Genomic DNA, 14458 nt, shown 5'->3' with positions numbered 1-14458 from the left:
CCCCAGGGCTGCTTTCATAAGCCAGTTACAAGTGCTGAAAGCCCCCTTTATAAACCGACAATGTGGGCCGGGCGCGGTGGCTCAAGCCTGTAATCCCAGCACTTTGGGAGGCCGAGACGGGCGGATCACGAGGTCAGGAGATCGAGACCATCCTGGCTAACACAGTGAAACCCCGTCTCTACTAAAAAATACAAAAAACTAGCCGGGCGCGGTGGCGGGCGCCTGTAGTCCCAGCTACTCGGGAGGCTGAGGCAGGAGAATAGCGGGAACCCGGGAGGCAGAGCTTGCAGTGAGCTGAGATCCGGCCACTGCACTCCAGCCTGGGCGACAGAGCGAGACTCCGTCTCAAAAAAAAAAAAAAAAAACCGACAATGGAGACAAGTTTTCTTCTTTGATTACAATCACCTCTTTAGCAGAATCGCCTAATCGAACTTGGACATCATCTGTATCTTCACTGTCTAAACGGCAGCCACCAGCCCCTGTGGCAGTAGCCCAATAGGGCAGGTCATATGAGGTTCATGCAATTGAGTGACTAGATTTTTAATTTTATTTAATTTTAATTAAAGTTCAGTCCTCATGTACAGCTACTGGCTGCTGTGCTGGACAGCTCAGCCCTAGCCCTTGTGGGAAGCCACATGTCTGGAGGCCTCCCGGGTGCCAGGCACGTGCTGGGCATCAGCGTGTCCAGTCCTCTCTGCAGCCCTCGGAGACAGGAGCTCATGGCCTTACTCTGTAGATAAACAAGGCAGATAGGCTCAGAGAGGCTGAGTGCTTTCTCTGAGGTCACACAGCTGGCAGGCAGAGCTGGACTAGAGCCTAGGTCCGTCTGAGTTTAGAGTCTGTTTCTGCTTTCCCTTTCCACGGACCACAGAGGTGGGAAATCGGGCGGGTTGGGGAATATGGGAAAGATCTGAGGGACAAATGAATTTGTGGAGGCCAGCCACAGGTGGGTGATGCCGTGGGCAAGGGGGTGTCATATAACGTCCTGGAAGCCCAGTGGGCTGGGACCTGTGAGACACCCGGAAGCTCCTCTCCTGCAGGCCTGCGCACCGAGGGCCTGTTCCGGAGATCCGCCAGCGTGCAGACCGTCCGCGAGATCCAGAGGCTCTACAACCAAGGTGAGGCTGTCCCACAGTCCTGAGCCCCGAGCTGCCTGGCCAGCGAGCACAGCACTCCGGGCCTCAGAGCAGAGGCAGGGAAGCACCGCCCCCACAACCCATCCAACTCCCAGAAAACACTCAGGGTTGGGGCAGCTGCCCAGGAGCCATCGAGGGGCCCACTGGTAGTCCAGAGTAGGGACCCTTTGTCCAGACCCCCAACCCTGCTGGGACATGGTGGCCGCACGATGCCATTTTGCCTTTAGGGGCTCTCCATCTGCACCAGGTGGGCACGTGCTTTCAGGAGACACCCTGCAGTGCAGGGCAGCTGGTTTTTTATCTGGCAGCTCCCCCGAACTGGCTCAGCATGGCTTCCTTAACTGCCATGTGTAACCTGCGGGCAGGGGCAGTGGCCTCTGAGCTGAGGGCACATCACACTGATACTAACGAAGCCGCTGACAAGACTTGCCCTCGATCCAACTCGCTCCCGCGACCAGTTGTGCATCACACAAAAATGGAGCATTGGGTCCGCACTGGGCCGAGCTCAGGCCTGCCTGTCTCAGGCCTGGGGCCTGCAGTGTCATCTCTGCCATGGCCCTGACCTCAGAGAGCTGGCATTGTAGCTGGGAGCAACAGCACACCACAGAGAAGCCAGCAGCCCACCCCATCCTCCACTGGGAGCCCAGGAGGAGGCAGTGAGGGCAGTGTAGGGGCTGATGGGGCCAGAGCACCCCATTTGTAGGTGGGGACAGCATCAGGCACTTCCCATCCGGACATCTCACGCCCTGTCTCAGAGCTCGTTCTATAGCTGCAGTGCCCAGGCCGGGGTGCAGACCTCAGCAGTGCCATGTTCTGTGTGCAGGGAAGCCCGTGAACTTTGACGACTACGGGGACATTCACATCCCTGCGGTGATCCTGAAGACCTTCCTGCGAGAGCTGCCGCAGCCGCTTCTGACCTTCCAGGCCTACGAGCAGATTCTCGGGATCACTTGTGCGTAGCTGCCCCGGGGCGGGAGTTGGGGGGCTTGGTCCTCAGATGCTGTCCCCCAGCTACTGGCCCAGGGTCAGGCTCTGGGGTGGCCTAGGTGGCATGTCCCCACCCTCATTCTGTTGCCACCTGGCACTGCAGGGCAAGAGAGGGGGTCGTTGGGGCTGTCCCACCGTGGACAGACAGGCCACACTGTCCAAAGGCAGAGCAGGTGCGGTCGGTCAGGGTTGTTCAGGCCGGTCTCTCAGGCGCAGCTGGGCCGGGAGGCAGGGTGATGGGGAGCTTTCTAGATCTGGGGCTCATCATCCTGGTCAAAGTCCTGCCTATACCACCTCCCAGCCCCCAAACCCTCAGCTCTCTCATCTAGAAAGGGGCTCTCGGCATTTCTCCCCCAGTCATTGTAGGATGCCAAGCATATGTGATAGGAACTGAGCAGCTATAGGGTCTGATCCTACAGATGCTTTGTGATCGGTCACATGCTCAGTGTGGCTGAGCACAGATAACTCGTGAACAACTCCATAATAGTATCTCAAAATACTGGCGAATGCTAAGGAAAGTGATGCCTCCAAAGAACCATAAAACCACTCAGGCCTTCATCTCAGTCATCAAACACCGTCTTTTCAAATGGGACTACCTCTGGCCCCCACCTTTCTTGTTGGAGCACTATCAGTCGAAGGGGGAAACCTGGTTTTGGTGTTAATTCTAAAGCAGCTGGGTTAAGATATTTTAAAGACAAATCTTGAATCTTAAAATCAATGTTTCTGGCCGGGCGCGGTGGCTCACGCCTGTTATCCCAGCACTTTGGGAGGCTGAGGCAGGCGGATCACCTGAGGTCAGGAGTTCGAGACCAGCCTCAACGTGGAGAAACCCCATCTCTATAAAAATATAAAATTAGCTGGGCGTGGTGGTGCATGCCTGTAATCCCAGCTACTTGGGAGGCTGAGGCAGCAGAATTGCTTGAACCTGGGAGGCAGAGGTTGTGGTGAGCCGAGATTGCGCCATTACACTCTAGCTTGGGCAACAAGAGCGAAACTCTGTCTCAAAAAAAAAAAATGTTTCTACCCCACTGGGTATTCACGTAGTCAAGAATCGCCTTTACCCAAAGGGCAGCCTGGCCTTTGTCCTGGCCCCTGGGGGGTGACTTCTGAACCTTGGAATTTCCCAAAGGACAGGAATTATCTTTGTTATTTATCGGGGGCCCTGATGGTTTATGGTGACTCAGGGGGTGGCCACTCCAGAAAGGTCAATTACACAGTTAGAGGGTGCAGGCTTTGAGACACGGGAGACCAGCCTGACCTCTGGGGAGGGCCGGGGGCTGGAGATTGATTTCAATCACAAGGCATCCCTCCAAGGTCACTGGACGCCAAACTCCCCTCAAAGGCAAGTGTACACCCATTTACTCAGCAGTGCTCCTAAGTGCCTGCCAGATGCCAGGCCCTGTCTGAGATGGGGAAGGTCTCTCCTACAGCCTGGAAGACTATGAAAGATGTTGAGGGCTGACTGACTTTGGCTAGTGGATGGGAAGCCTGGGAGAGTTCAGAGCCAGGCTGAGCCTCATGGAGACAAATTTGATCATGTGTGTAGAGGTAGCTATCTGGTGGCGACAGAGAAGGAGGCACTCCGTTCAGCATCCTCTCACCAGCCGGGCCCAGGGCAGGCAAGATGGACAATGCTCCATCACCTGAATGTGCCAGGCTCTGTCCTAGAGAGAAACTTCCAGAAGCTTCCAGATTTCATTAGCCCCTGCAGAGGGATGATGACTGCAGCCTCTGTAGGTTCCTGCTTGAGAAAACTCAATGCTACCAGGAGAACTTACTTTTTCTTCCAGCCACAACCTGGTGACAGGGAGATAGGCCCTGGAACTCCTCTTTGAGCAGCAGTTCGTTTAGAAAGCTTGCAGTTGTGGGCCAGGCACAGTGGCTCGTGCCTGTAATCCCAGCACTTTGAGAGGCTGAGCCATATTTGGAATGGTGGTGTTCTGGACCGCAGCATTCCCCCGTCTGAAACTTTCCCCAGGAAGTTTTACAGTCCAGAAACATAGTTGGTAGATTGTCTCATGCTGCATGAATCCTTCTGTCAGTGCTGTGACTAGATCACTCCAGGTAAACAGTTGTGTCTCATTTCAGAAGGTAGTGGTGGAGGTGGGAGTAGGGTGACTACCTAAGTCAGCCTGTTAATAAGGGGCCTTTCTATGTCAACAAACGTGAAGTTCAGTGGTTTGAACAAACCATAAACTCTGGGGTTTTTTGTTGTTTTTGTTTTGTTTTTGAGATGGAGTCTGTCACCCAGGCTGCAGTTCAGTGGCACAATCTCAGCTCACTGCAACCTCCACCTCCCAGGTTCAAGCAATTCTCCTGCCTCAGCCTCCCGAGTAGCTGGGACTACAGGTGTGTGGCACCACGCCCAGCTAAATTTTTGTATTTTTAGGAGAGAGAGGGTTTCACCGTGTTAGCCAGGATGGTCTCAAGCTCCCGACCTCGTGATCCGCCCGCCTTGGCCTCCCAAACTGCTGGGATTACAGGCGTGAGCCACCGTGTCTGGCCTAAACTCTATTTTTTCAGTCAAGAGAACATTTAGTAGAGAAGATTCCTAGATGTTGGCTTGAAGTATCTTTTCATGGTAGAGTGAGAGTGGCGGCAGCCGGCCAGTGAATTTCACAGTGTGCAATTTAGATGTCTTTGGTGACGGCACTGGGTGTTCCGGTGAACTTTCTGAGCGGCCTGTACAGCAGGAGGCACAAGGATTATCTGTACATCCTCTGCTGTGATGATTTCTTTGAAGTTTGTATCAAGTCTTCCAGCGTCAGCTTTCGGGCTTTGGGGAAGTGGCAGGTTTTAGGTCTTTGTCATGCCGACTGAGGGGGCAGGAGCAAAACTGGAAATGTTAGCTTGGAGCATTGTAGCCAGATATTGGAGGAAATGAGAGGAACTGAGAACTCGCAAGCGTGCACCATAGTTTTCCACTGGAGCATCATTTCTCCATACGGTGCTTCTCTTTTGATTCTCAATTACAAAATAAGTCTGGTCTCACTAGATTTGGCCTGATTATTTACATAAGGGCAGCAAGAATGAGAATTGATGTATGTAGGCTCTTTTTAAGTCTACCTTGTTAGAACTTTTAATAAGGCATCTCAGATTCACTTTTTAAAAGCCTCTTGAGGCTAGAAAGCCAAGCCAAAAATTTGCCATCAGGGCCAGGTGTGGTGGCTCACTCCTGTAATCCCAGCACTTTGGGAGACCGAGGTGGGCGGATCGCCTGAGGTCAGGAGTTCGAGACCAGCCTGACCAACATGGAGAAATCCCATCTCTACTAAAAATACAAAATTAGCCAGGCTTGGTGGCACACACTTATAATCCCAGCTATTCAGGAGGCTGAGGCAGGAGAATCGCTTGAAACCCGGGAGGTAGAGGTTGCAGTGAGCCAAGATCTCGCCATTGCACTCCAGCCTGGGCAACAGCAAGACTCCGTCTCAAAAAAAAAAAAAGAAAAAAGAAAAAAAATTTGCCATCAGACTTTGCCTGTAGTATCCTTAGATTTGAGTGAATTTCTCTCTTCTCCAGGTTCTCAATCAATATATTTTAAGTTTCCTGGGCCTGCCAGGAAGTGGCCTTCCTTACTCACTGTAATGCCATACATAACACTGAATAAGGCTAGTCATCATTTCAAGGAATTTCCCTCATTTTTTTTTTCAAGATGGAGTCTTGCTTTGTGGCCCAGGCTGGAGTGCAGTGGCCTGATCTCAGCTCACTACAACCTCTGCCTCCCATGCTCAAGCAATCCATCTACCTTAGCCTCCCGAATAGCGGGGATTACAGGTGTGTGCCACCACACCCAGCTAATTGTTATATTTTTAGTAGAGACAGGATTTCACCATGTCATCCAGGCTGGTCTCAAACTCTGACCTCAACCTCCCAAAGTGCTGGGATTATAGGCATGAGCCACTGTACCCGGCCCTTATTATCTATTTTTAACCCTACTTCACTAGTAAACCCAGCTACATAAAAATGTATGCTTGGATTATACTTAATATGAATAATTCAGAAGATGCAGCTGGTTTTTTTGTTTTTGTTTTGAGACGGAGTCTCGCTCTGTCGCCCAGGCTAGCGTGCAATGGTGCCATCTCGGCTCACTGCAACCTCCGCCTCCCGAGTTCAAGCAATCCTCCCACGTCAAGCGATTCTCCCACCTCTGCCTCCCGAGTAGCTGGGATTATAGGCACCGGCCGTCTTGCCTGGCTAATTTTTGTAGAGACGGGGTTTCACCATGTTGGCCAGGCTTGTCTTGAGCTCCTGACCTCAGGTGATCTGCCCTCCTTGGCCTACCAAAGTGCTGGGATTATAGGCGTGAGCCACCGTGCCCAACCTATACAGCTGTTTTTAATAAACGAACAATATCAGACTAATCTTGTCAGAGTTACTCAAGTCACATGAACTTGAATATTTGGCTTAGTTTCTGTATTTCTGAGCGTTTTAGAAATATTTTATATAAATGCTCATGTCTCTCTAAGCCAATTTGAATAGAACTCCTTTAAGGGATTTTATAAATTAACTTGGTAATACCATCAGAGGGAGAAAATTTTCATGTATACATAACATGCATATCTGCAAACAATTTTTTTTTAAGACAGGGTCTCCTTCTGTCACTGAGGCTGGAGTACAGTGGCTTGATCTTGGCTCACTACATCCTTGACCTCTGGGCTCAAGCAATCCTCCCACCTCAGCCTCTCAAGTAGCTGAGTCAGGCACTACCACACCCAGCTAATTTTTAAATATTTTTTTGCAAAGACAGGGTCTCACCATGTTGCCCAGGCTGGTTTCAAACTCCTGGGCTCAAGTGATCTCCTCCACCTCAGCCTCCCAAAGTGCTGGGATGACAGGCGTGAGCCACTATGCCTGGCCACAAACCAAGATCTTAGAACTTTCACACATTGTTTCATACCAGTTAAGATTACCTGTTGAGGGTGAAAGTTGTTATCAATATTTCAGGAGAAGGCCCTAAAGATTTTTTTCTTTGCCCAGATTATTTCCAAATAGTCCTTTTTACCTTGTTTTTTTTGTTTTGTTTTTAACCAAAGGTGTACCTAATTCAATGTGACTCGTAAACCATAAGCCTTTTTGTGGCCATGGATACAAGAGATGTTCTCAGAGTCCCCCAGGATCCCAAGTTACCCCACAGATAGATAGCCAAAAGACAAACAAGCGCCCCAGAGCTGGTGATGGCTGGTACCCCAAGATCCAAAGTTATCCCACAGATAGCCAAAAGACAGACAAGTACCCCAGAGCTGGTAATGGCTGGTACCTGAAGACCCAAAGTTATCCCACAGCCAAAAGAGAGACTTGACAAGCACCCCAGAGCTGGTGATGGCTGGTACCCCAAGATCCAGTTACCCTACAGATAGCCAAAAGAAAGACAAGCGTCCCAGAGCTGGTGATGACTGGTACCCCAAGATCCAAAGTTATCCCACAGGTGGCCAAAAGACTTAGACAAGCACCCCAGACCTGGTGATAGCTGGTACCCCAAGTTACCCCACAGCCAAAAGACAAGCACCCCAGAGCTGGTGACAGCTGGTACCCCAGATCCAAAGTTACCCCACAGATAGCCAAAAGAAAGACAGGCACCCCAGAGTTGGTGATGGCTGGTACCCCAAGACCCAAAGTTACCCCACAGATAGCCAAAAGACGGACAAGCACCCCAGAGCTGGTGGCAGCTGGTAGGATGTCAGCTGTCACCGAGTTTGCGTTGCTGTAAAGAAATACCTGAGGCTGGGTGATTTATAAAGAAGTTTCGTTGGCTCATGGTTTTGTAGGCTTTGTAGGAAGCATGGTGTTGGCTCTGCTTGGCTTCGGGGAGGCCTCAGAAAGCTTTCAATCCTGGCAGAGCAGCAGCAGGCGCCTCACACAGTGTGAGGGGGAGGGAGACGGGGTGAGGTCATGCCCCACACTTAACGTGATCTCTTGAGAAATGACTATCATGAGAACAGCACCAAGAGGTCGTGATAACCATTTATGGGAAATCTGCCCCCTTGATTTCATTACCCCTCACCAGTCCCACCTCTAACATTGGTGATTACAATTCAACATGAGGTTTAGAGGCAACACCTTCCAACATACCAGAATGCAACTCACATTTCTGTCTGGCCAGATATAAAATTCCCTTTTTTTTTTTTGAGACGGAGTCTCACTTTGTTGCCCAGGCCAGAGTGCAGTGGCCGAGATTCTCTACTCACTATAAACTCTGCCTCCCAGGTTCAAGTGATTCTCCTGCCTCAGGCTCCCAAGTAGCTGGGATTACAGGCACCTGCCACCACACCCGGCTAATTTTTGTATTTTTTTTAGTAGAGACGGGGTTTCACCATGTTGGCTAGGCTGGTCTCGAACTCCTGATCTTAGGTGATCCATCCGTCTCGGCCTCCCAAAGTGCTGGAATTAAAGGCGTGAGCCACCGGGCCCGGCCTGTAAACTCTTGGGGCTGCATCCTGGCTGTTGACTGTTCCTCCAGGCATTTGGAAGCCAAACTGGCCATAAGGGCAAGTTCTCAGGACACAAGACAAAAGGAGAATCTTACCCCATGATTCTCCTCCTCACAACAAATGACCCAAGAGACAGAGACAAAGGCAAACAGTAACTCTTCCTGGGAGGCTGAGATCACCGAGGAGTCCTCGAAATCAGATTCATGAAAGTCACAAGCCAAAGAACCCATTCTTCTGAATGTTGTTCTGCTGGTCCAAATTCAGAAAGGAAGAAGACAAAGAGACTTTGACCACCCTCACACAATTGGGCACTGCAGACAGAAATCCAGGAGGCTGACTTGAGTAACAATTTTTTTTTTTTTTTTTGAGATGGAGTTTTGCTCTTGTTACCCAGGCTGGAGTGCAGTGGTGCAGTCTCGGCTCACTGCAACCTCTGCCTCCGGGGTTCAAATGACTCTCTTGCCTCAGCCTCCCCAGTAGCTGGGATTACAGGTATGCACCACCACACCCGGCTAATTTTGTATTTGTAGTAGAGACGGAGTTTCTCCATGTTGGTCAGGCTGGGCTGAAACTCCTGACCTCAGGTGATTCACCCACCTCGGCCTCCCAAAGTGCTGGAATTATAGGTGTGAGCCACCACGACCAGCCTTGAGTAAGAATTCTTACCTTTGGCCGGCTCTACCAGGGGTCCTGGCTCTCCGTGCAGCTCCCAGACCGAGCGAGGTGTTCCAGCCAAGGGTACCTCATCCCCATGGCTAGAAAGAAACCACAGGGAGGGTCAAAATCTTTTCCTTCTACCCATCTTAGGTTCCCTGGTGGGGGCCCTGTTGCTTGGACTGACAAAAGACAGATGCACAAGAGAAAAACACACCAGTGTATTTACTAGAAGTTGTATATGACGTGGGTGACTGCAGAAGGAAATGAAGGCCCGGAGACCTGGTCCCCTCAGTGTGCAGACGCCAGGTTGGCTGAAGAGTGGAGAGGTGTGGGAAATGCGATGGACAGAGGGGTCTGAGCCTGGGGCAGGAAAGTAGGGGAAATGCCATCTTCAGATGGGAGGCTGCCCTTTCCCTCTGGGTATAGGGAAGTTGCCTTTCATGGGATGGTCTCATGGCCAGCTCCAGAGGAGAAAGGGGAGGTCAGAGAGTCCTCGAGACCCAGTCTCCCCCGTGCAAGCTGTGTGACCTTGGGCTAGTCACCTAACCTCTCAGAGCTCGCTTTCCTCCTCTCTCTCTCTACACACTGGGGTGGTTGAAACGCTTGACCTGCTTGCTTCCTTGTAGGGAGTGCTCAGTGACATTGGCGCTTGTGATGCTCAGTTCACCCATCCTGCCTACTTGCCAGCAAGTGTTTCGTCTCAGAGGGACCCCAGTGGGGGTTGAGGGGGACCTGCACCAGTACCCACTTGGGACCATCAGTCTTAGATAAGGTTCAGGCTGCAACACCCCGAGGAGGAGACAGCAGCCACCAGGCTTGGTTGAAATATCCAAGGGAACTCCTTGTCCAACAGCAGCTTGATTTCATGGAATGATGGCTTTTAAGAAGCCAACAGGAATGATCATAGTGGGGTGTTGTAGCTCTCTGGGTGTTTGCAGAGCACCCGGTCGGTGTTCACCAGCAACTCTGTGAAGGCTCAGGGAGAGGGTGGTTGGTGTGTTGGAGAAGGTGGGTACACAGTAGCGTGAGCATGCATGTGGCTGAGTGCAGATGTGCATCTGTTCACATATGCACCTGCAGCGGGAACTTGGTGAATACTTGTTTTTGTTGAGATGGAGTTTTGCTGTTGCTGCCCAGGCTGGAGTGCAATGGCACCATCTCGGCTCACTGCAACCTGTCTTCTGAGTTCAAGCAATTTTCCTGCTTTGGCCTCCCAGGTAGCTGGGATTACAGGTGTGTGCCACCACACCTGGCTAATTTTTTTTTTTTTTTTTTTTAGTAGAGACAGGGTTTCACCATGTTGGGTTAGGCTGGTCTTGAACTCCTGACCTCAAGTGATCCGCCTGCCTCAGCCTCCCATAGTGTTGGGATTACAGGTGTGAGCCATTGCGCCTGGCTGGTTGGTAGGTTTTGATTGGAAGGTTATGGAGCTCTAAGGGTGGCGGTGGTTATAAGGGTAACTGGCGGGGGGGGGGGGGTCTCAAAGTGTGGGCCAGTTGGATCAGGCCCCTGGAGGGTGGGACGCTGCCTTGCCCAAGAGCAACAAAGTGTGTGGGAGGTGTGGTGCTGAGATCTTGAGCAGGCAGTTAGTCTAGAGCAGGGGTTGCAAACTTTCTGTAAAAAGCCAGATAGTAAATATGTTAGGCTGCGTGGGCCTTGCAGTCTGTTGCAACTACTCAGCTCAGATCTGGCCCATTGCCTGTATTTGCCAATAAAGTTTCCCTGGAACACAGCCACGGCCACTTTATACATTACCTATGGCTGCTTTTGCCTCATCAGGGCAGAGCCGAGTAGTTGCCAGAGAGTCTGTACCCGTAGTAGTTTGCCAACCCCTGGTCTAGATCACTCCCATTTATAAAGTGATTCGGCTGTAGCAGCTTCCTGGAAGGTGGTGCTACTGGGTGATAAAGCAGCGGAATGGAGCTTGCAGAATTCAGGTGATAGGGCTTGGATCTGAGGCCGCAGCGCGTTTCATGTTGAACTGCAACGCTCGCCATTGGAGGTGGGGACGGGTGGGAGGTGACTGGATCATGAGGGCGGATCCCTCACGGGTTGGTGCTGTCCTCGAGTTAGTGAGTTCTCACCAGATCTGGTTTAAAAGCATATGGCACCTCTGCCCCACACTCTCTTGTTCCTGTTTTTGTCATGTGACGCACCTCCTTCCTTTCTGCCATAATTGGAAGGCTCCTGTGGCTTCCCCACAAGCTGAACAGGGACTGGTACCATGCTTGTACAGCCTGCAGAACCATGAGCCAGTTAAACATCTTTTCTTATAAATGACCCTAGCTCAGGAATTTCGTTGTAGCAATGCAAGAACAGCCAAACACACAGAGGGTTTGCTGAGCAGAGCCACACAGCCAGAAAGTAAGTGGGGGGCCCAGGCCCGACTGTGGGACAGTCTACCCTCAGAGCTGCCCTCCTCCTGGGCCAGGACACAGCGCTGCCCCTGGCCCCTCTGGAGCTCAGGAGGGAGCCCCCTGCCGTTCCAGGTGTGGAGAGCAGCCTGCGCGTCACCTGCTGCCGCCAGATCCTACGGAGCCTTCCAGAGCACAACTATGTTGTCCTCCGTTACCTCATGGGCTTCCTGCACGCGGTGCGTGGGCAAGGGGGGTGCTTGGGGTGAGGCCCAGTGGCATCTCCTGCCATGCTAGGCCTGCCTGGACCAGTCCCCTCCTTGTCCCAGGTCTGGGGTCATGCCCTGGTTGGGCCTAACCACTCCCCTGGCCACCAAGGCCTTCATCCAAGGCCCAGTCAAGCACCCACCCTGCTGAGGACCCCCTGCCCACTCCCATACCTGCTGTCCCTTAGGCCATTGCCTTCGGTATTGGAGTCCTCTGCCCCCATGTGATCTCCTGCTTGGGCTGAGTCTCTGGGAGGTGGCAGCTGCATGTACCACTGGCACAGAGCCTCAGGCCCTCACTGTGGACTGAACTGACCATTCCTGTGGAAGGGACACACCCGGAACCATGTACATTAGGTTCCTATGACCACACAGTGGGTGGCTTAAAACAATAGAATTTACCATGTCACTCTTCTAGAGGCCAGAAGTTCAAACTCAAGGTGTACTGGGCTGCACTCCCTCCTACAGGCTGTAGAGGAGGATCCTTCCTGTCCTCTCCCAGCTCCTGGTCCCTCCCGTCTCTGCCTCCACGTGGCCCCCTGGGTCCACCTCCAGCCCCCAGACCCACGGCCCTGAATGTTTATCCCTCTCCATCTCCCCAGGCCTTTGCCTCAGACCATGCAGGGTGCGGGCACTGCCCACTGTAGGGGAGAGGAGTGCCTGGGCAGAGCAGGCGTCACATCCCAGAGTCTGTTGGAGAATGCCACCTCTTGGTTTTACAGCAAACAATTTTTTTTCTCCCTATTGTTTCTCAGAAGCCCAAAACTAAAATTTACTCTCCTCTTTCACTTTTTTTTTGAGACGGAGTCTTGCTCTGTTGCCCAGGCTGGAGTGCAGTGGCCGGATCTCAGCTCACTGCAAGCTCCGACTCCTGGGTTCAAGCGATCTCCTGCCTCAGCCTCCCGACTAGCTGGGATTACAGGTGAGTGCCACCATGCCCGGCTGATTTTTGTATTTTTAGTAGAGATGGGATTTCTCCACGTTGGCCAGGCTGATCTTGAACTCCTGACCCCAGGTGATCCACCTGCCTCGGCCTCTTAAAAGTGCTAGGATTATAGGCGTGAGCCACTGCACCTGGCCTACTTCTTTTTCATTGGCAGAGACTGATTTCTCTTTAGCTGCCTCCTCCACGGGCACCAATGTGAATGCACCTGGTGGGCCGTGGTGTTGCATGTTATCCCCCCACTGGCACTCGGGGGATCATGCCCTGCTTGGGCCTTGGAATACCACGCCCTGGCCACCAAAGACCTCATCCAAGGACCTCATGAGGACTCTGCAGTCTCGGCTTGAGGAGGGGCGGCCTGCAGTGGGCCTGGCTGGTGCACACCTGCGAGGGGCTGTGGGGACTGGCAGGCAGGCAGAGCCTAATAGGCTTCCGGCTGTCTCACTGAAGCAGGGCTTGGGCAAGTCTGAGCATTCTCACCAGATCTGTGAGCATGACGCCTGGCCATACCCCTCTCCCGTTCTCTGCTCTGGCACTCACAGCCTCATGACGCCTGTTTCTGACTCTGAGGTTCCCCCCAACTCAAAGCTTGTAGGGAGGTAAGGAGAAGAGAACAGACCCTGCCCTCACCTTGGCCCACATGGCCCCCCCGCCCCTGGCTGGCCACAAGACCTTGGGCAAGTCTCCTGTACCCTGCAGACCCCAAGTTCCTCAGCTGTAAGCTGGAGAAAGGACTCCCACTCCTGGGGGTGCTATAAGTGTTGGCCGAGACGGATAGGGAGCCCTTCTGGGAGACAAGCTCTTTGTACTCTTGCCGCCCCTACGTGCTGGCTGGTCCCCATCATGCCCAGTTCGCCACCCACAGAGCAGAGGGCCAGAGAGGCCCCTAGTTCCCACCGTCTGTGCTACAGCCCGTCCCCAAGAGTGCATCTCCCCAGACGGCGCAGTAGAAGAGGAGATGGTGGGGTGTTGAGGCTGTCACAGAAAGTCAGAGCCAGAGGGTCCTCCAGGACGTCGAGGCCAAGCCTTCCTTTCATAGATAGGGTAACTGAGACTCTGAGACTCTGAGTGGGCAGGTGGCCATACAGGGTCCCTGCACTGGCTGCTGGCTCCCAGTCCAGTGCTTCTCTCTCTACATCTGCCCCTCCCACAGTTCAGGAGGGAGTTCTAGGTCCCCACCGCCCTTGGCGTTCACTCCCCTTTTCTCATTTGTGGTTTCCTCCAGGTGTCCCAGGAGAGCATCTTCAACAAAATGAACAGCTCTAACCTGGCCTGTGTCTTTGGGCTGAATTTGATCTGGCCATCCCAGGGGTCCTCGTCCCTGAGTGCCCTTGTGCCCCTGAACCTGTTCACGGAGCTGCTGATCGAGTACTATGAAAAGATATTCAGCGCCCCGGAGGCATCTGGGGAGCACAGCCTGGCACCGCCGCAACAGGGGAGCAGGGCAGCCCCTTTGCAGGAGGCTGTGCCGCGGACACGAGCCACCGGCCTCACCACGCCTACCATACCTCCGAGTCCCCTGACGGTGGCCAGAAGACGGCTCTAGTGTTGCAAACATTCTATGTATTTCAAGCTACCTCCCACCCCTGTCTGTGCACTGTGTGTTTTGTAAACTTGCCATCTGTAAAAATAACCCGGCCTTAGATGAACTCACAACCTTCTAATGAAAACTCCATGCCTCTGG

General features: G+C 52.7%; 1 protein-coding gene across 25 annotated transcripts in view; it reads left to right on the top strand.

The window, feature by feature from the left end:
• The window catches only part of LOC102145378 (proline-rich protein 5), a 180831-nt gene extending 166373 nt beyond the window's left edge, over nucleotides 1–14458 (top strand). For 12 of the 25 annotated variants that reach the window (XM_065522008.2, XM_065522009.2, XM_065522007.2 and 9 more), the window contains 4 exons: nucleotides 1041–1118; nucleotides 1960–2088; nucleotides 11650–11804; nucleotides 14000–14458. In XM_065522008.2, the coding sequence (XP_065378080.1) occupies nucleotides 1041–1118; nucleotides 1960–2088; nucleotides 11650–11804; nucleotides 14000–14320 (683 nt within the window). In that variant the 3' untranslated portion in view covers nucleotides 14321–14458. Of the gene's footprint in view, nucleotides 1–1040; nucleotides 1119–1959; nucleotides 2089–11502; nucleotides 11576–11649; nucleotides 11805–12656; nucleotides 12754–13999 lie in introns of those variants that run through there. The other 13 variants (XM_074003557.1, XM_045363464.3, XM_074003563.1 and 10 more) reach the window with 4 other exon arrangements.

Source organism: Macaca fascicularis, chromosome 10 (assembly GCF_037993035.2).
Source record: "Macaca fascicularis isolate 582-1 chromosome 10, T2T-MFA8v1.1".
In the NCBI taxonomy this organism is placed as follows: Eukaryota; Metazoa; Chordata; class Mammalia; order Primates; family Cercopithecidae; genus Macaca; species Macaca fascicularis.
Note: the sequence above shows the minus strand (reverse complement) of the source record. Positions and strands in the feature narration are given on the sequence as shown.